This window comes from Microtus ochrogaster, chromosome 10, assembly GCF_000317375.1.
Source record: "Microtus ochrogaster isolate Prairie Vole_2 chromosome 10, MicOch1.0, whole genome shotgun sequence".
Lineage (NCBI taxonomy): Eukaryota > Metazoa > Chordata > Mammalia > Rodentia > Cricetidae > Microtus > Microtus ochrogaster.
Window position 1 is genome coordinate 6,638,660 of NC_022016.1, and position 22,047 is coordinate 6,660,706.

The window sequence follows — 22,047 nt, forward strand, 5'->3', positions numbered from 1 at the left end:
GAGTTCTAAGTTAGATGCTGCTAAAGCAGACCTGGACATAGAATCCCCAGCCCTGTCCCCTTTGATACAGAGCAGATACATTCAGCATTGCTGTGTGCTGTTGTTCTGGAGAAGATGCATTAGGGCTTCTCTTCCAGATTTCTCTATGCCTTAGGATACAAATGGAAAGAATACTGAACTCAGAGCAAGAAGCCCATGTTGGATCCCAGCTCATCCATGTACTAGATCTGGGACGCAGGAAAAATCTTTTCCCATCAATGAAATGAAGGCTAGCAGGAAGGTGGCGACACCTCCCATACAGTATCATTGTGTTAGACTGGATCTTCAACTGAGAGATATTTCCAGAAACTTGGCTACCATAAGGTCACTCTTTGGGAAGGCCAAATGTTATGTGAAAAGACCCCTGGCAACTAGGAAAGAAGCGTACCTGGGACACAGATGTTGGTGATATGGACGGACAAAGCATGGTAACGGGGGAACAAAATATGCTCTTGCTCTCTAACTTCACCCAGGAAAGGAAATAGCACAAAAAGCAGCAAACCTTAGACTCTCTTCCTTGACCATAAGCATAAACTGTTAATTTGGACAAAAAAAAGACAACAAATCTTACTGGTTATTCCCCTGATCTTAGCTTATGAAGCTGCACCATTCACAAATTGGCCCAAATGACTAGACTTAAAATATGAACCAGAGTAAGATATAAAATATACCAAAAAGAAAGTATGCTTGCAACAACAATACTTCAGCATCAGAAACAGCAAAAGATAGATGAATGTCCCAAACTGACACAGGTGTCATGTTTCTAGAGTGAGAAGTACACGCCTGAATTAACATCAGCCGAAGACCTGGATCCACTGCATACCAGGGTGAGATTAGGGCAACTCTTTCAACCACTTAAAAACCTTTTTAACCTATGAGTGGGGATCGTATTTGCTGCATCATATTATTGAGAAAAACACCCTACATAACACAATTAGGTACCAAAGACATAATTTCTAAATGTTCCTTTCTGAGCATTTAACTCATGAGATGACTGACTGGGAACCTGTCAGGGTTTGTGGAGTCATGAACATTAGCTCACGGGATGATTGATAGGAGTCAGTCTATCGCTATTCACGGGGTCATGTGCTGCCCTAGCCAAACCAGTGCTGCTAACCTGAGTCGTTTTCACTCCTCCCTTCTTTCAGAGGCCTTGCCCCTTCTGGAAAACTTAACCATTTCCGACACTAATCCCTACGGGTTCACAGTTTCCTGGACGGCATCGGAGAATGCCTTTGACAGCTTTGTAGTAACGGTGGTGGATTCTGGGAAGCTGCTGGACCCCCAGGAATTCACACTTTCAGGAACCCAGAGGAAGCTGGAGCTTAGAGGCCTCATAACTGGTATTGGCTATGAGGTCCTGGTCTCTGGCTTCACGCAAGGGCACCAAACCAAGCCCTTGAGGGCTGAGGCTATTACAGGTATTTCAATTCAAGAGAGCCATACGCTCTTGTTCCGTGTAGTCTGTCTACAGGGTGACTGTGGTTTTAACATGCTGTCTGTATTCCCCATTTAATCCACGAATGTGACTTGCTCTTTCATGATTTCCCTTGTCTCAAAATATCTAATGAGTACTCACTCCTCCCATTCCAGAAAGGAGAAGGTCGAAATGTATCCCTTCAATGTTCCAAGTCCTCTAGTCCATGTCTTGCCGATAGCCCTGACATGCTTACTTCATTGACCTCCCTTTATGCTCATCCTGGCTGGTCCCCAGCTGCATTTCAGCCTTCTCAAAAGAAATATACCAATGTGTATATTTTGAAAAAGTATTTTAAAATCTTTGCTATCTCAAAGTCTCAACCTGTGACGTTAGCCAACTTGCCTACTTGTCTTCTCATTGGAAACTAAATTAAATGTATTAAACTCATCTTTTATGCAAACTAATATCAGAAAGGTTCTTCCACACAGACTAAATTCATAATGTTCTCAAGACTAATACTTTCTATAGAAATATTATATTAACGATCTTAACAGTCAAAAATCTGTGTTTCCCAAAGTATTTCTGGAGAAAACAAGCTCTAGAGAGTGTTCAAAGATCTCATTAGATGACATTTCATTTTTGGATAGGTTGGAAACAGGATCTTTGAGCACGTAGGCTTTTCAGAAATCTTACTGCAGATCTTGCAGGGAGCTGTATTCCCCACTCTCGTTTGACAAGGAATGCTTTGTAGAGAAAGGGGGGCAGAAAAGGAATAGTTTGCTTTGAACACTCTTTGGGAAACTCAGCTCCAGATTTATTTTGACCTTGAGTTTTGTCTAGTTACAAAAATGAAATCCTGGGTACAAAGTATATATAAATATATTTGAAGAGGTTCCAAGCCTCATTCTACCACCTAAACACTTACCTAATGGCTAAACTAGCAGGAAAATAAAATTGACAGAAACGAAAGTAAAGAACAGCAGCTTTCTTCTGTAGACCAGCTCCTGTGAACAAAGCCAAAAGACCAGAATATTTTGAGTCATTTTGCTCAGGCTCGAGGGGAATATAATCATCAGAATCATTATGGACAGTTCCACAGATCATTAAAGCTGGTTTATTTGTCTTTTCAAAAAGAAAGGAAAAGGCACTCACAGAGGATGGGCACTCAGCCACTGGTAGACAGGGAGCAAATGTAAACAAATCATGGCTTTGAACTTATTTAATAACGCATGAGAGGGGCCAGCGCTAAGTCCAGATGTGGATTTATGCAATTACTTTTAGACAAAACTCACAGATGCAAGAGTACGCTTGGCTTGTATTGAATGTGTCAACTCCATGTTTTTCCTCTCCTTGCCCCACTAGACTTATTAATATGGAACCGCTTTCTCTCCTGGTATCTCAGGAAACCGAGGTGCCACTATACTCTGTGTCCCAGCAGGAAGAAGCTTGTATGGACTGCTGATTAATGCTCTGTTTCCTCCCTCTTCCGCTGTCTTCTCTCCTCTAGAAGCTGAACTGGAAGTTGACAACCTTCTAGTTTCAGATGCCACTCCAGGTGGTTTCCGTCTGTCCTGGACTGCTGATGAAGGGATATTCGACAGTTTTGTTCTCAGGATCAGAGATACCAAAAGGCAATCCGCACCACAAGAAATAACCCTCCCTTCCCCCGAACGTACCAGGGACATAACAGGTCTCAGAGAGGCCACTGAGTACGAAGTTGAACTCTATGGAATAAGCGGTGGAAGGCGATCCCAGCCAGTCAGTACCATAGCAACAACAGGTACTGTAAACAAACAGGTGCCATAGTAACAATGGGTACTATAAATAATGAAGAAAGGAGAGAGGAAACTCAGGAATCCTCTTCCTGTAGAGCTCCATAATTACAGGAGCTCTTGGTGAAGGCAGGTTGGCATTGGGATCCTAGTTCCTTCAAGTATAGACTGTTCTCCTAGACTGTGTGGGCAAGACAGGGTGGTGAGGATGCAGTGAGTTAATTCATGTAAAACCCATAACATGGCACCCGACACACAGCAAAGGCTCTGTGAAGGAGAGTTAGTCACAGTGTCTCTAATATATTATCGTTTTGGCAACTACGGGACATTTTAAATTCCAAAAGCTCTTCCTTCTCTCTCACAGTATATACCCAGAACACAATCCTCTGTTGTTTGGTCAAATATTACAGTTGCACTAGGTGAGGGACAATGGACACAAGGATTAGTGATTAGAAGATGTCCCACACAATCCATAAATACCACGGTTAGCAAACTGAAAGATGGAGCTGGTAAGACTAGCAGGTTGGTCTTCCTGAGGTTCACAAAGTTGAATGGACACTTTTTAAAAAAGGTCAGCGCCCTCTAGAGGAGAAATAGACCCTTTTCACTATCAGCTATGCCAAGAATAAAGGAAAAGATGGTTAGATGCACAGTTGTTAAAGTCATAAAACTTATGTGACAATTTAGAGGGAGAAAGACAGACCTGGAAGAATGGTGATATTTTTAGAAAACTGGGGTAAGAGTCAAAATAGCATTCTATAGACCAGCTACTGCAAAGGAACCAGAGGAAGAAGTCAGAAAACCCCAGGGAAAGGGTAAAACCCGAGAAATGATGAGCTACATACGGAGGAACAGAATCAAGAATCTGAGACCCAGAAAGCTAAAGTGTTGTGCCTAAGCTCATTCTGCTATACCGAGATTATTTGAGTGCTAGTGTAATTATTTTAATGAGCAAACCAGGTGACTGATAACGGATGAATATATACACTTATTGTGTCTGACAGACACAAAGCTTATTTGTCCCAACTCCCTATTCTCTACATTAAGACATGTTTTGCTGTATGGGAGTGTAGAGGTGGGTTTGTGGTGAGTGCGAGTGTGTTCATATGTGCACATATGTATGTTTTCACTTATATGCGGAAGCCAGAGGTCAACTTCAGGTATCATACTCACAAGCCATCTACTCTCTCTCTTTCTCCCTCTCCCTCTCCTTCTCTCTCCCTCTTTCCCTCTCTCTCTTTGTCTCTTGTGTGTCTCGTGTGTGTATACGTGTGTGTGACAGAAATGGAGAGACAGATATAACATAGACAGAATATACTGTGTGCCCATTATACATGTGTGATATGGTATGCACACAAGTGTGAGCATGCAGGTGCTAATGCCTTTGTGTGCACCAAGGCCAGGAGAGGAAGTGGGGTATCCTGCTCTATCATTCTCTATATTGATCTCTTGAAACAAGGTCTCTCACTGACCCTGGAGCTGGATTTCCTCCATCAAGCTACAGATAATTCCCCCCCCCCATACACATACACACACACACACACACACACACACGTGTGAACCCAACACTAGAGTTATACACACAGGGCTGGGCCCGGCTTCTTATGTATCTCCCCCACCAATTTGATTATAAGTGTGACACCATGCCAACTCTCCACATGGCTGCTAGGGTTGAACTCAGGTCAGCATGCTTATGCAGTAAGCACACTGCATAAGTCTGAACTATCTTCCCAGCACCGAGACAGATATGCTATTGTGTGAAGAGACAGGATGGAACAAGCTGAAAGAATCTACCCACAGAAACTCTAACACTACCTGCAGACGCAGTGACTGTGCGTTAATTTGGAGAGGAAAAGCACGGCTCCTCTTGCATGCAGTATCCCCACCTCATGTGCTGCTGGCACACTGCACATAGTTGCCTTCCAGAGTACCCCACCCCAACTTTGATCTCCTTCTCCCTGTGGCTGCACAGACTGACCTCGGTTTATAAACACTGCTCATCAAAGTTTACTTCTCATCACTGGTTTTGATTTGCATATTTTTTTTCTCTAAAAGCCCCTTATTCTAAAGAAAAAAAGATTAAGCATGAGTTGATTTGCTTTCTTAAGAACAAAGATCAAGGGCAGAGCCTGCTTCTCTTGGGAAGACTCCCTCTTAGGGTCCTCACTGTGGGCTAAATTCACAGCCAGTGAGAAACAAACATGTGTATAGGTACACCATGTGTAACAATGCATGTGTCCGTGTGTACCTGCACACACATGCTCTGGGACCAGGAGCGGCCAGGGTAAGTATCTATCTGGAAACCAGCTGTCCACACTTGAGTACCTAGGGCAGCAGGGAAGGCAGTAAAACCTAGTGGTTAGCCAATTGTCTCTGAGCAAACTTTCAGAGCCTAGTCATGTTTCTCCCACTTAGCAGCCATGGGACCTTGGACAAGTCTCAAGCACCTCATCTGGAAAGCAGAACTTAACTCAAAAGCCAGCATAAGATTTAAACATGGCACCAGCAGTGACTAACTCTTTCCTTGCCCGTGCTAGCTATTACATGATGGTTAGTTGTAAGCTTTATTTTTAATAGACAACAAAAGGCAAGAGTTAAAAGACTAGAACAGAGAAGATGTAGACTATGTAGCTACACGGTGGTTCTCTCTAGCGGCAATAAAGAGTATCATTTTTTTTCTCTCCAGAAATGTACAAATACACAAAATTCTACATACGCTAAATTCTTTGAGCACTATGTTTAAACGTATCATGCACTCTTGCTGTTTTGTCCTGTGTGCGCATGTCCTGAGATGACCCCATGGTCATCACTCAGTCGTCCTACCTATGGACATTTAGCTTATTATTTGTGTTGTTCCTCTGTCCCTACACTTGCAGCGGCTTCTCTTCCCAGCTGTGCTCAGACCTCCATAGAGAGATGCTTCCTCCTGCTCTAGGAAGAGAAATGCTGCCAGACCCTGTACACAATCCTGAAAGTCCCTTCCAAATTAGGCAAGCAGCCCAACAACAGAGAATAGCAACTCCTGCAGCCCACCAAAGGTGCTCAAAGTAGGAACCGGAAAGCGTTTTCTTGGTCTGTCCCAGTCTCTCTCAGTACACATGCCTTCCTGGAGCTCTCTTCCAGTCCTAATGCCTTAAGTGTGATTGACACCCTTCTCAGCCTCCAGAACAAAGTCTCCACTGTAACCCGCCCACATCTCCCAATTAGGCCCCCTCTGAACCCCTCTGCCCCATGTCAATCAAGATGGACTTGAAGCCACACCATAGAGCTGCATTTCCATCCTTTGGGAAGCCTGATCAACTTATTTCAGAAATGCCCGTTAGCAAATCTCCTTCGATATAACACAGGCTTTCCATGTCTGATGCCTCTGATTCAGAGTCATGCCTTTTCCCAGGAAGCATAAGGATGGAAACCACCGACTGAAAAACACAGGCTTTGTGCCACATACAGCTAGGCACGTTACAAAATGTCCAGTACACAGGCAAACCAAGAGAGAAACATCTTCAGCCCCATTTCTCAGATGTAAATATTGAGCCCCAGGGTGCTAACGTGTTTGTAAGGGGTAAATTCAAGGTGGAACTCTTACCAAGGTTATTTCAACTTCCAAGTTCTTGTCCATAAACCCACCAGCTATCCTCTTAACTGAACATAAACTTAATGCATATTAAGTGACCAATACAAATTTGTAAATAGGGAACTGATTCTAAATGGTTGACAATTGCCACTGATGAAAGGCATTCACTATCAATTTCGAGAGGGGAGGTTTTATGTGGAGAGCAAGTGGAAGCCCTTTTAGAGCTTTTTATTTCTTTAACCAATTCCATGTATTTAGCTAAAGGAAGTTCTTTTTTTTTAATTGAGTCTAATTGTAAAGAAAGCATTACCTAGGCCTCTACTACTCAATGTGTGTGTGTGTGTGTCTGTGTGTGTGTGTGTCTGTGTGTGAATGTGTATTCATACATGTGTCACCATACGTGTTTGAGAGATGCAGGTGCATGTGTGTGCTCACACTTACTGAGCCAGAATTTGGTTGTCATCCTCTATCACCCTCCACCTTATATGCTGAGGCAAGATCTCTCATTAAAACCCAGAGCTTGCCAATCCAGTGGGTCTAGCTAGATGAATCACATAGAAGGGAAGGGGATGTCTCGCCTCTGTTTCCTGGAAACAGGGTTACAGGTGTGTCTACCCAGCTTGTATGTGGATACTGGGCATCTAAACTCAGACTCTCACATTTCTGTTTTACCTATTAAACCACATCCCCAGCCCCTCCCCAGCTTTTTAATAGATGTGATTCCATTGTTCTGTGCTTAGGTTTCTGTTGTACATCTCAAGACTCGAGGACCCTATTCATAGCAGAAAGTTGTACACTAAACCAACAAATACCTAAGAAGTTCTTTAGTATGAAAATATCATGCCCACTGCTCCTGCAATTCCACACCTACTGTGACATTGTTGCAGATGATACCTGCTTGTCATCTTACCATCAAATACGTCCCCATGAGTACATAATGGATGAGGTCACTGTTTCTTACAGCGTTTAACACAGTGTAGATAATGTCTCCGTTTTCTGGATGAGAAAACTGGGATCCAGAGGAGAAAGCTTTGTCTATAAGACACAGCTTCTAAAACCTACACTAACCAGCAAGGTTTCCAGTTCAGACATGTCAGTGGATTGAGTAGGCATAGGGAAATCCTCCAAGACAGAGTTCATGTACACCAGTTGGTCTGCTCTCAGCTAGACTCATCTAGAAAGTTCAGGGTAGCCGGCATGGGAAAAGGTCACCAGGAGGAAGAAAAGAGAAAGGACAATTACATGTAGTGAATTCTCCGTGTGCCAGAGGCTGTGCTAAGGGTTTTACACCCATTATTCCCACTAATCCTCAGAGCATTCCTGTGGGTACCACTTTCCCCATTGGAGGGATGGAGCAACCAATGTAGAGGGGAAGGGACTTGCCCCAGGCTGCCCGGCCTTTCAGTGACATTTGGACAATTAAGATCTTGTAGGTTCCTGAGACTCTGTGGTCTAAAAAAGAAAAAAATCTTGCCATGGACAGGGTGAAATAAAACAGGCAGGCACAGAGACTCAGAGTAGTTTCCAGGTCACCGAAGAAAGTTGTGGGAGGACATGAGGAGATGCTTCTGATTAGAAAAAAAAGAAATGGATAAGAAAAAAGTTTTCTCCCCAAATCTCTATGTGTTTCCAAACTTAATGAACAACAGGGTTGAAGCAGGGAAGAGGCGAGGAAGCAGGCAGACAAGAGTTCGGAAATTGTTTTCTGAGTTAGCATATCAGCTGAAGCAGGCAGAATCCTAAGTCAAAAAATAGAGAGAAGCCAAAGGAAACCAAATTTGGGGAGGACAAAGTAAGGCAGCAGATATGTCCCCTGGGCATGCACTTTCTACAGGTCTACTGGTTGAAGCTTTAGTGATGACTTGACCTGATTCTTGGCTTTGGATCTCCCTGAAGATTCTGGAGTGGGCGGTCAAGACTAGTTTCCAAGTCAGCTTAATTTCCGGATGCCAGGCTGTTCTTGACTCAGCTGCCCAACCACTGATCCAGAAATGTCCCATTGGAAGAATGTTAGTGAGAGAAAGGAGGCTTACTTCGGTCCTCTGTATAATGACTACAACTGCATTTTCAGCTCAGGCATAAAATGAGGAGTAAGCCATGTAATTTGGAAAGAACTATGTGCTTTTAAGACTTAGTATTAAAAAGAAACAGAAAACAATGGCATGAAAAATACTACAAATGAAATCAAAGAAAGTTGTTTGGATTTGTGGAGCACTCTCCTCACTTCTGTGGAAGCCAGCAGGCACGCTAACATCCATCTTTGGTGAAGTCTACAGTCACTGCTGGTCTACACAGTCGCTGTTGCTGTCTCTGCGGTATGTTTTGTTTCATGTCACAAGGTGACCATGTATCACGATTCTCTATTCCTAAGGCTTGGCTCTGACACCAGCTCCAGATACTAAGTGCTCCTGGGTAAGAGATCCAGGAAAACTACTGATGGACAAGATAGGTGATGTTTCAGGCTTTTCGTTTTGTTTTTGCCTTGACAGCCATGGGTTCTCCGAAGGAAATCACGTTCTCAGACATCACTGACAACGCAGCCACCGTCAGCTGGAAGGCACCCACTGCCCCAGTGGAGAGCTTCCGGATTACCTACGTGCCTATGACAGGAGGTAGGGACCTAAAGATGAAAGAGGGTGGGAAGTGCCTGCAAGATGAGGATTAAATAGTGAATCCGATCCTGGCTGTTCTTATCACCCCTGCCCAAGCATCATGGCTAGTGAAAACCACTTCTCTCCTGATCATCTAGACTTCCTTTGGGAAGGTCTGTAAGACATTTTGGAAGATACTACCTTAGGAAAAGTCATTTTATTAACACCCTTTCTGGTCTTGAAATTGTAAATTAACAACAACAACAACAAAAAAAAAAACCTTGAAGGCAATGGGACCCAGTACTGTTTGAACACAGAGGAATTTATATCCTTTTTTCCTCTTTGATCACTGTCATGGCCACCCTCGTCCCGCAAGGAATGAGGAGCTCTTCTCACTGCAGATTTATTCCAGGACTTTTTACACTTCTCTCTCTCTTCCCCTCTCTCTCTCTCTTTCCTCTCTCTCTCTCTCTCTTTTCCCCTCTCTCCCCGGGCAAACCTCTCCCAGCCCTTAAGTAGGCATGGGCTGCCAACCCCGAACTGCCAGGTGGGCACTGCCCATAGGTTCACGCATATGCAGGCAGCTGATAATCATTGCGTGATCATAGCATAGGTCAGGTCTTGGCCATCTCAGGAGTTGATCACTACAGATCACAGTCATCTGGAACACTTGCCTACGATATGTGTTAAGTTTTGCCCTTGGCGGCCACATCTGCCAGGCTCACAACAGACTTAGCAAAGTTAGAGCCCAGAACACACAGACTTTAATGACGACCTCAGGAAATATAGTTCAAACACAGTGACTCTTAACCTCCCTAATGCTGTCACCCTTTAATACAATTCCTCATGTTGTATTGACCCCCAACAATATAACTATTTTCATTACTGCCTCATAATGTAATTTTGCTACCTTTAGGAACTGCAATGTAAATATTTGTGTTTTCTGATGGTCTTAGGCAGCCCCTGTGAAAGGGTCTAGACACACAGGTTGAGAGCCACTGACCTAGTAAGTAGTAAGCTGCCTGTTGTCACATGCTTATAAAGACAAGCTTGTTGGTAACATCAACACTGTAATATCTCTCTCCATGGGGAGCTTGACCAGCTGGTTTGCAAATTCTTCCCCAGTCCTGAAATTTAAAGAAATATCAATTCCAGGCTCCCTAATAAATTTAAGAGCACAGACTTAACTGGGACCATCTTTATATCATGAATAGAATCTAAAGCAAGGAAGAAATGAGAATCCTAAGTGAAGTCAATGAGTTAATATGGATATACGCTACATTGTAAGCTTCCCACAGAGTTCATGGATGGAAAAAATAAAGAAAATAAAACTTTTAAATCATGCCAACACCTTCCCGAAAGGAAACTTGCCATTTTTAGTATACTGTGACTTCATGATTTTTTCCTTTCCTGTCTGGGTTTTTGGCATCTGCAGCAATGGAAAAAGCATTATACAAAAAGTAAGGTCTTTTCCTTCATGCCAGAGGGTGGGAGAAGAGAAGAGCACGTCAGAAAAGTGAGGTTGCATAAAGATATTATCTCTAAGTTGGATTTGGCCATGATGAGTAAGTGTGATGTAGTCTCCCGTCTCTGACCTTGTTTGCTGGTTTCCAGGTGCCCCCTCCATGGTGATGGTGTTAGTCTCCCGTCCCTGACCTTGTTTGCTGGTTTCCAGGTGCCCCCTCCATGGTGATGGTGGATGGAACTGATACTGAGAGACGTTTGGTGAAGCTCACCCCTGGAGTGGAATACCATGTCAGCATTATTGCCATAAAGGGCTTTGAAGAAAGCGATCCTGTCTCAGGGTCACTAACCACAGGTGTGTGCAGGGATCAGCATTCCATCCTTGCCCTTAGTGTGATGACTCATGACGGAGAGTTGCAGAAACTTGCTGCAGTGGAAAGAGCTCGAATTAGAACACCCAGCACCTCCCTCCGGCTCATCCTTAGCCTCTAATAAGTCGGGCTGCCCCAGAGACTCCATTCGACTACTGTGAAAGGCTCAAGTGTAAGAATCATACTGAGCTGAGCTGAAAGCCTGAATCTTCCATGTGTTAGCCACGCGAGCTTCCAGCTAATTTCTGAGGTCCAATTAAGCTCTCTGTAAAATGGACATCATTTTGCTTCCCTCGTCAGTGAGCTTAAGTGCGACTTAACTATCAGCTCATTCCCCCTCCCCCCATGCCTGGGAGCTTGCCCTGAGATGGGATGGCGAGAACTGTGATGCAGCTGTTCTCTGTTTGGCAGCTGCTGCATAGGAGACACTCTTGACAAACGCTTTGCATGGCCTCCTCACTGCTGAGTCCATTCCCAGCTTATAGAAGAGGCACACGGAAGATGCAGAGACTGCAAAGTAACAAGGCTAGAAATGTGGAGTCAAACTCAAACATAGGTCACTCAGGCCAACACTATCAACCATTTAAAATGGAGGTTGTTTTTCTATTGAAATCTAATTTAAGGATAATAGATTTTATTGTGGGAGAATTAAGTGGAAATTTTCTCTTCAGGAGTCTTTGTCTCTAAACAATTTATCCTTTGAGATATAACAAATTGTCCAACCCAGTCCATTCAGTGATCTGAAGAATAGGCCCCCAGGAAGTTTCAAAAATATCCAATTCCATACAAGAGTTGGAAATATACAATTAAAACATCCCATCTGCACTCAAAGTTCTGTCTACTTTCCACTCAGACTTCTGCTTTCCCAAACAAATCTTGCATTCATGATTCTCCACAGCAACAGACACAAAAGCTGGGTGTGTCTCTTCCCAAGGCCTCATTGTCACCACCAGTTAAAGAAGGGTCTGTACACATATGACAAAGCAGGAAGACACTTGGAGGGATTGTGTTGGTTTGTCACTTCCTGACTTAAGACAGTTCTCTGGGCTCAGATGCCAGCCTGTGACCTGAGCTGATGATGACCGCTGCCTTTGCCTCCTAGGCTGTTGAGGCAGAGATCATGTGATGGGATAGAAGTAAAAGAGAGAGATAACACATTCAGGTCAACTTTCAAGGGAGAAACACTGAGGAAGGAATGAGCTCATTTAAAAGAGGCCAGAGATTAAGACCTTTGTCAGTACAGCTCATTTGACAATACCCCTAAGGGCCAGAGAGGTTGCTTGTCTTTTAAGAGAATCCATTGTGCTTACAGAGAACTCAATGTTGATTTCCATAATCCACATCCGAAGCCTGAAAAACCATACTGAAAAACCATACTCACATGCACACACCCCGTACACACACTCACACGCACACACAAGTTAAAACATAAGCTTTAAAAGCTCACCCCTAACTTTCAAACAGCTTTCTTTTGTTATTGTTGGTTGATTGAGGCAGTCTTACTATATAGCCCCGGATGCTATCAATTCACAATCCTCCTGCCTCATCCACCAAAGTGCTGGAATTACAGGATAAAAAACTTTAATAAGCATATCATAAACAACTGAAATCCTAAGAGTTTCCCTTCCCCTTTCATTTCTTACAGTAGCCACCACTGACAACTGAAGCCAGTGAAGTGGCCTTCCCAAGGACACAGAGACACAGGCAAATGAACCACAGTAGAATTAGATCCCAGAGACCTCCGAGTTATTATATAAAAGACTCCCTAACTATAAATATCACCCAAAGCTCAGAAAAGTTTCAGGCAGTACTGACCATACAAATCTTTTCTTCCTTGGAAAAGGGGACAAGACTTGTGATGATAACTCTTGTCACACATTCAGCAATGTTCAGGATCTGACTACCCATAACATCATGTATACATCAAAATTGCACCAAGGAAAAAAACCAGCCAGTAGTAATATGCCCATTTTACAGGTGAGGAAATGGAGCTCCAAATTAATACACCATCAAAGGAAGGAGTCATGATATATGCTAGGTTAGCCTGTCCCACATGCCTGAGTCTGTGAACCATGTGAGCAAGTGTCCTCTGATATCATCCTCCAACATGACGAGCCCTGTCACACATTTCTTTTCAGCTCTGGACGGTCCATCTGGCCTGCAGACAGCAAACATCACAGACTCAGAAGCCTTGGCCATGTGGCAGCCAGCCATCGCCACCGTGGACAGTTATGTCATCTCCTACACAGGAGAGAGAGGTAAGTCCTGTATCATAGACTTTACATTCTGACGAGGGTTTATCTGCTGAAAACTCCTCCCATTCTCCCTTCAACATGCCCCAGGATGATAAAACTTAGTGGCATACTGGAAAAGCCACTAATATCCTTGCATCCTCCACTGCATCCTCAAAAGAGTTAGATAAGCCTTTCCAGGGGAGAAAAGTAGGTGCAGCAGGAGCTTCTGTGTGTTTTTCTGACCCATCCCTCCTCTTCTACGAGACTCTTCAGTTACTCTTCTCATTGCTCTCATGGAATGAATAACTGATTAACTCAATGGGAAAAGGGTTTATTCTGGCCTATCATTCAAGAATATGATTCCCATATAGCAGGAAAGTCCTGGCAGCAGGAAGAGAGAGAGCTGCTGATCACATTGTAGCCACAGGCAGGAAGCAGAGTAAACAACTGTATCCACAGGCAGGAAGCAGAGTAAACTGTATCCACAGGCAGGAAGCGGAATAAACTGTAGCCACAGGCATGAAGTGGAGTAAACTGTATTCACAGGCAGGAAGCAGAGTAAACAGAAAATGGGGCAGGCAACAAGACCCTAAGGCTTATCTCAAATGGCTCACTTCCTTCCACAGGCTCCACCTCCTCAAGGTACCAAAACCCTCTCGAGCAAGGAAATATAATTCTCCGCTATAGGACACAAAGAATCCAACAGTCCTGAGTGTTGCTGTCAAGGCTTTGTTGCCTCCAATTGGAGGCCCTGGGGTGCCTAGTCTTCTCAGAGGCCACTGGAGGACCTAACTCTAACAAATTTGATTGAAAACTCTGATCTTCCCCTTCCTTTCACTCAGGTTACTAGTTTACCCAGTGGGCAAGTTGAACTATTTTGCTAAAACCATCAGCCAAACACAGCCATCAGGAAACAAATCAAATGCAATTCTGAGAGAGAAAAAAGAGCCCCTTTCAAATAAACCCATTCATACTTTTATGATGAGTTATTCTAGAAAGGGTTCTGGTATTTCACTTCCCACATTTCATATCTTATGGCTCCTCATTGTTTGGCTCTCACTGACACTATCTCATGACGCCATGGGGGACTCTGAAAATCTAAATTTAGCACTGGCAAAACCCTAAAAAAATTCTTTGTAAGAACAGCAAATCTGAGGCAGAAGGGAAAATTCAGTTTATCTCTTTTTCTCTTTGTTATTCCCTGCATGGAAAGTCTTCTGAGACATGGGTGGTGGTGTTGCCTCCCCTAAACCATCAGCTAAGGAGGGAATTGTGACATTTTAGATCAGAACTAATCAGGAGTCTAGCCAAAGAGAGTGGGGCTTGTTGATAATGATGCCAAGAAACCAAGATGTGCAGTTTTCTAGTAACTCCCAAAGGTTTAGCATTTAAAGCCCCACGCCTGGAAGCCATGGTCTGAACAAAGCAGCATGGGAGTCCCCATGATTATAAGACTAATAGTTTTGCCAAGGAACTATAATTCTCCCCATTGGATGAAGGAACCAACAGGCCTGAAAGCCACTGCCAGGCTCTTGTTATCTATAATTGTCACCCCTCAGCCTTGAGGATTCAGTGATCCTTGACTTGGCAACATTTGGTACTTTATAATAGGAAGAGTACACAGAGCAAAAGGAGAGGATCCAGAAGTGGAACAAGCTGAATTTGAGTTTAAGTAGCCCAAGACTCAGAGATGCTACCTGCAACTCTACTATAGCTTATTCCCGTGTCTCAAACACAACACTGTTCCAGCCAGTACACCATGCTGTGTGGGCAGACATCTCCCCGTCTTTCTATCTGTTGCCTGAAAACATGTGTGATCCATCTTTTGTCGTGTGAGTGCTCTAGAGAGAGAAGGAATATGAGCCATCTCCAAACAAACCTGTTTCGCTGTGGGGTCACGGAAGGGTTCCGTCTCAGAAGGAGGTGTGCACACTGTTTGACACATATGTATCTTTCACACTTAGTGCCAGAAGTTACACGCACGGTGTCTGGGAACACGGTGGAGTATGAGCTACAGGACCTGGAGCCTGCCACAGAGTACACACTGAGGATCTTTGCAGAAAAAGGCCACCAGAAGAGCTCTGCCGTCACTACCAAGTTCACCACAGGTACCAAGACAGCTGGAGGGGAAGTCTTCCTTTCTGAATCCCCCACCCGCAGCCTGCATCTTCAGCTGCATCCCATCCCCTGCCCTTCCTCCTTAAGTCAGGCCCCTGCAATGCAATTACATCAGCATGAGTTAGATTCACCAGTGCCCACTCAGTCAAGACCCAAAGAAGCAAACTATTTGCTCTTGAACTGAAATGACCCAAGATGATGACAGGCTATTTAAAGGAAGGCTTTCAAGTGGAAAAACTTCCCTACTGGCCCTCAACTTGGTGTGTAATGACCCATGCTCCAGGCAGGGAAATAGTTTTTAAGAAGTTATTAAGGCTAGTTTTATTAGATTTTCACTGGGGTTTTGTGTATTGAGATTTTTATATAAAATTTGAGGAAATAAAGGATTGTCTCTTCTGCTGGGATGAGGGCCATTATGAATATTTCTCAGTCCTCTCAGTTAGAAACAGTGGGAGTAATGATCTCCACAGTTCTTCTTTCTCTTCTACTTCAACCAAAACCAACCAGGAATAGGTTGGGCTTATGGACACTTGGGGTGACAGGACTCATATAAACTTTGACCTTGGAGATTGTTGGTTCAACTTCCTCATCTACATAATCAAGGAGGTTAGGAAAGGGGCGTGAACCCGATTCTCTTCCTCCTCTCTGCTCCACATCTGGTGACTCCCTTGCTACACACTGTCTTCTCCAGACCTCGATTCCCCAAGAGACTTGACTGCTAGTGAGGTTCAATCGGAAACTGCCCTCCTCACCTGGAGACCTCCCCGGGCATCAATCACTGGTTACCTCCTGGTCTATGAATCTCTGGACGGCACAGTCAAGGTATCTGTAAATCTCACATTGCTGTGATAAACACCTGCATAATTGTCAAAGGAGGAAAGAATTGCCTGATGCTGTTTCTCCACTCCAATGTAACTAGGAATCTAGAAAAAACTAGTAGAGACTAGACATGGCACCAGACCTTGTAAGTCTGCTCTCTCGCCTCTCTTCCTTTACCCAGACAACATTTTATAAGACTTGATATTTTAAGAGTTGGGATCAAAGTCATTTAATGTTTCATCGAGGAAACACCAGCAGCATCTTTTGTATCTTTGCCAGATGTAGAAGCAAAGTGGCACATGCCTGACCTACTATGATGTGCTTCTAACTACACCTATTTTAACTATGTCTTCTCCCCCATGAGCTTTTCTGTATTTCTAGGCTAACTTGGTTATTCTATTCATACTCAGCATTTTCCACCACCACATGTATATTCTGTAACATCTTCCCTTTAGCTGATTGCTAAAGACTATTAGACTATTGCAGTCTACAGCTCATATTACGTTTCTTCCAAACTTCATTACGCTGCAGTTTGACCTGGTGTGGTTTGGTCTTGTGTGGTCTGGTCTAGTCTCCCTTTTTCATGCTAGAAACCTTGTTCCAGTGTCTCTTAGTCTTGGTTTACCCTTTCATACTTGAACCAAGAATGAAGAAGTAGATTGGAAGTCGAGCTGCACATAAGGGTTTTGCGATACTGTGGTTCACCATAGAAATCAGCTGTGCATTGGCAATTTGTGGGGTCATCCCATAGAGCTTGAGTTCTTACTATGCACATTTCACTTGATCTTACACTTCCAGTTGGTACCTTGACCTCCTCATCAACTGATCCTGGTAGATGTGAATCCAGAGCCTCCGCTCTAACTCGGATGCTCTAGAGAGTGAACCTCATCCTTGCATCTGTCCTGGAAGGGAACAGGGAGAATGGGGAATCTAACAAGCTCTCATACAAACCTTCTAAACTTATGAAACCTTTGTTGACTCCCATCCCACACTGCTTGCAAAGGCAGCACTGCTGTTCTAAACATGCATCAGGAACTTGCTGGATGCTTCAGTGTATGTCAGCCAGCCTCTGGTGGCTCTGCCCACTCCAGTTAGTCCCTAGCTCTCTCTATTCTGGCCCTGTGGGAAGTGTTTTCTCTACCAGCTACCTTCTGCCCAGCAACGTTCATAGGATCCACCTGTTTCTCTCTTTCCTCTTCCCCTTCACTTTTATAGTTTCATTCCTTATACTTGACTCACTTTTGGCAGGTATAAGCAGGTATAAGAGGCATATTGATATTTCCAGTCTGCCACGTTTAACCAAGAGTAGACCCAGTTCTAGTTTCCCCACCTCTTCTGGAGCTGGTATTCCATGGATAATTCCACAACATGAACTGAAGCTGGCCCTTTATCTTCATGCATCCCTGTACTACTTTTAGATAAGTGTGATGCACTCCCAGACACCCGAGGTCTTCTCCAGGTCTGGGTTCTAAGATCATGCCTCCATGGCTCATGGGTCACATTTCAGGCATCCTAGTTGCTTAGAAGACTGAACACAGAAGCATAGAGAAGAATGAAACTCTATCTGCAGGCGGTTGAGTGAGCCTGACTTTGTACCTGAAAGTTGATCCCTCCCCAAGGACCATATCTGAGGTACACACAAAGTTCACTGGGTCTCTGGCATTGAGTGAGCACTTAGGAATCATGGATAAGGTGCTGGGAAACAGAAGAATGTGACACCATCCTTTATCACCAACAAATTATGGATTGGGAGCAAGTGTCTCAGATTATTTTATTTTCAATTCCTGCATTCATTCCCAGTTCCTGGGAAGTTTGAGAACCTTCCAAGGGCCTCCACACTGACCTATGACTAACTACAGTCAACAAGCAATGCCAATGGGTTGTAGAAAGCAGGGTTGTGTTTGGGCTGCCAGGATGGAGATTGGATTCAGTCTCAGCCACCAAGGTCATCTGCTAATAAAATTTGGAACCTAGTAAGCATCAGACAAAGTGATCTTCTACACACTGAGCTCAGCCACTAATCTAGACAGCAACCCAGGGACCAGTCACAAGCATAGTGTGAGTCACACATCTGTCCTTTGGGGGTCAACTCAAGCCTACATCCTGGCCTACCTACTGGGCTAGCACCATCATCTTCTGACTCAAGAAATCCTAAACATGATTCCTAGCTTCATACTTATACATCTGCCTCCCCATCCTGTGATATTCAGTAAGTCTGGGATAAGGCCCAGGTATCAGGCTGTTTTGAAAGAGCCCTCTTTATGACTGCTGACCTAAATATTCTAAATATCTCTCACCCCTTGTGCAATTCACCTTACCATCAGCTTAAGCTTCTTAAACCTCAACAGGTTAAGCTTATTCAAAAACCTTTCCAATATCCCCATTTCTTTTAAGGATACACTGTGAACTGCATAGTGTGTCATTAAAGGTATTTTGTAATCCCTAATCCTTCTTTGCTGGTTTCCACTATCCCCCCCCCCATCTGAAACTAAGTGTAGTTGAAGTTTTAACTTTCTCCACCTCTCTGCCCCCAGAAACTTTGCTCACGAAGCACCCCTATCCCTGTCATTCTAGATGTTCACATGGAATCTGGCATGCAGTAGGTACTGAGCAGATTTCTGTTGAGTGTATTGATGATTGTATGGATCAGTAAAACAGGGCTTCTCTACCACGAGACAATCTGGGACCAAACTGATTCTTTCTCCTGCCCACAGGAAGTCATTGTGGGACCAGACACCACCTCCTACAGCCTGGCAGAGCTGAGTCCCTCCACCCAGTACACAGTGAGGATCCAAGCATTGAGTGGATCCCTAAGGAGCAAGCTGATCCAAACCATCTTTACCACAAGTAAGGGGTTCATTGAGGACACAGTCTTAAGGTTTGACCCTGTAACAGTGAATCAACCTTCTGCTTCCTCTTCAACTTCTATTTTACACTTTTCAAGCAAAACTATCTAAAAGGTACCAATTTCCTACTAGTGCTTGGAAGCCTGGGGAATGTAGGTGTATGCAAATAGTTCCAGACATCCTGGTGAAAGGTAAAGGAGGGCTACTTAGAGTTCATCTAGATCCAGGCCTTATCTCCATTTACTTACTGTGTATAGCATAGAAGTTATCTACCTTCTAAAAGCCTTAGTTTTTTTCATCTTTACAATGTGATCAAAAACCATCCCTTCTTCGCAGGTACCATGTGAGAAGAGGAGGTGTTATATTTGAGTTCCTAGATCAGTGTGTGACTCTACACTGTTGAGTTTACTATATATTCCCTCTCCTTCAACATGAAGGAGCACTGACTTAGAGAAGCAGATGTTTGCCTTTAGGAAATGAGCCTCTGCCCAGCTGGCCAACAGTCTGTTCTGGAAGTACCCGCCCCTCCCTCTGCTCCCAGAGTCACACTTTCTCTTTATCCTGCAGTTGGACTCCTGTACCCATTCCCCAGAGACTGCTCTCAAGCAATGTTGAATGGCGACACCACCTCTGGTCTCTACACCATCTATATAAATGGTGATAAGACTCAAGCACTGGATGTCTACTGTGATATGACCTCGGACGGAGGTGGATGGATTGTAAGTACCACAGTAGATTCTAGCGGCCCCAGACAGGGCAAGGGGAAATGGAGACTATCCTCCTCACTGTGTGTCTAACATACATATGCATAAGATATTGCAAGAGAGTCCCTGTCACATGGACACCCTTCATAATTACCTATTTAAATAGAAAAGAAGGGCTGGATGTAGTTCAGGTAGTAGAGTGTTTGCCTGGAATGTACAAAGTTCTGAGTTCAATCCAAGAACTGCATAAAACCAAGCATAGTTGATAAATGTCTACTTGTACTCAGGAGTTGGAGGCAGAAGAATCGGGAGTTTAAGGTTATCTTAAAATATCAGTTTGAAGCCATTCTGAGCTATTTGAGACCCTGAGTGGAAAAAAAAAAGCAAAAGAGAAGTGGGGTAGAAATGTGGAACACTAAAGAATGGGGGGAAAGAACTGTAAGTTAAAGAAAGTAGCATAGGAAATAATTGTTTTATAATTTATCTATTCTGTCCTTTCTCAAACAACTCTGACAGCAGCGATGCTGACAATCAAATTTACTGCTTATATCAACCAGCACCTGATGAGCAGCTACTCTCTACCAGGAATATGTTCAAAATTTCCGAATTTATTTCGATCCCATGGCCATGTTGGCTGTATGGGATATATTACTTTACTAAGAAGCCTTGTTTGCAAGTCATTGCCCCAACCTCTCCTCCACTGTCAACATCAGGGTCATGTTTCATGAAGACTGATGAGAGGCACTGAGGCTACACTGTCACCAGAGCTAAGTAGTAGTTCAGTCCCTAGTTTCCAGAAGACCTAAACTCAAGGCGGGTAGGGGAAAGCATGGTGTATCCAAAGCCACACGGCAAATAAGCAATGAACAGAGCTGGAGATGATTGGTGCTCTTCCCACAGTCTGGTGCTCCTCCTACCAGAACAGAGCTGGAGACGGGTGTTCTTTCCACAGCCTGGTGCTCCTCCTACCAGAAAGACATCTTCTCTTCCCTTCCATCATTTAAGTGTACCCACATACATTCTGTTGTAGGTTTTCCTGAGACGCAAAAATGGACGTGAGGACTTCTATCGAAACTGGAAGGCTTATGCTGCTGGGTTTGGGGACCGCAAAGAAGAATTCTGGCTTGGTAATGCAGCCCTGAAAGCTTGAGTCAGATATGCCTATTTCTGTCTTCATCACTTGTCCTACTGCAGTGAGCAACAGGGAACATTAGACACATGCCCCAGGTCATAAAAACAAAAGTGTTAACAAGACAAGCCTCATGGGTCAACCTAGCATTAAGTCAGACACTCAACCACTTATAAAACCAACCTGACTGCTGCCATGGATTGCTTCCCTCTTGAGCTCCAGACACTGATCAGGTCTCATGTCTCACAGTGACAATCGCTCACCCAGATCATCCCAGCAAAGAGCAGAAGTTCTATCTTGCTCATGAGGAAACAGACCCTCAAGGAGGTGTTATGGTTTATCTCTGGTAATCTAGCCAATGTCATAAATACCCTGTAATTCAAAATGTCCAAGTTCGTATTATAGTGCCACCATCCATCAGGGACACTTTCCCGCAAGCTACCTGCACACAGCATCATTCTCTGCACCATTGCCTGATTGAGCCTGAGACTTCCATCCCAGTGGTATCCATTGCTTCACAGCAGTTAGGAATTTTAAAGTGTGTAAGTCATGGCCCTCTGAGCTTCATGATGTGATAGGAAGTGTAGGAAGTTGATAAGCAAAGGCGTTGAACTGTTTTCTATGAGGCTCAGAAACATGACATTTGCTTTTTGCCTGACATCATACCAGCCACAGAGAAGGTTTCAAGCCTAAATCTGTATGATACGCCCCACTGCTGAGTGTTCCCAGGCTGCCTTGGTCACCTGTGCTTTCTTATCAGTCCTTGTCTGTCATCCACAGGACTGGATAACCTGAGCAAAATCACAGCCCAAGGACAGTACGAGCTCCGAGTGGACCTACAAGACCATGGGGAGTCGGCCTTCGCAGTGTATGACAGATTCAGTGTGGGAGACGCCAAAAGTCGCTACAAGCTAAAGGTCGAAGGATACAGTGGAACGGCAGGTATGGGTTAGCTACACTGTGAGG

At 44.0% G+C, this 22,047-nt stretch overlaps 1 protein-coding gene across 1 annotated transcript in view; it reads left to right on the top strand.

Moving 5' to 3' along the window:
- Tnc (tenascin C) overlaps positions 1-22,047 on the top strand; it is an 85,813-nt gene that overhangs the window by 58,230 nt on the left and 5,536 nt on the right. The window contains exons 15-25 of the mRNA XM_026781773.1: positions 1,188-1,460; positions 2,967-3,239; positions 9,295-9,417; positions 11,072-11,215; positions 13,370-13,489; positions 15,430-15,573; positions 16,275-16,405; positions 19,117-19,249; positions 19,816-19,967; positions 20,983-21,079; positions 21,862-22,023. Of these exons, the coding sequence (XP_026637574.1) occupies positions 1,188-1,460; positions 2,967-3,239; positions 9,295-9,417; positions 11,072-11,215; positions 13,370-13,489; positions 15,430-15,573; positions 16,275-16,405; positions 19,117-19,249; positions 19,816-19,967; positions 20,983-21,079; positions 21,862-22,023 (1,752 nt within the window). The remainder of the gene's footprint in view (positions 1-1,187; positions 1,461-2,966; positions 3,240-9,294; positions 9,418-11,071; positions 11,216-13,369; positions 13,490-15,429; positions 15,574-16,274; positions 16,406-19,116; positions 19,250-19,815; positions 19,968-20,982; positions 21,080-21,861; positions 22,024-22,047) is intronic.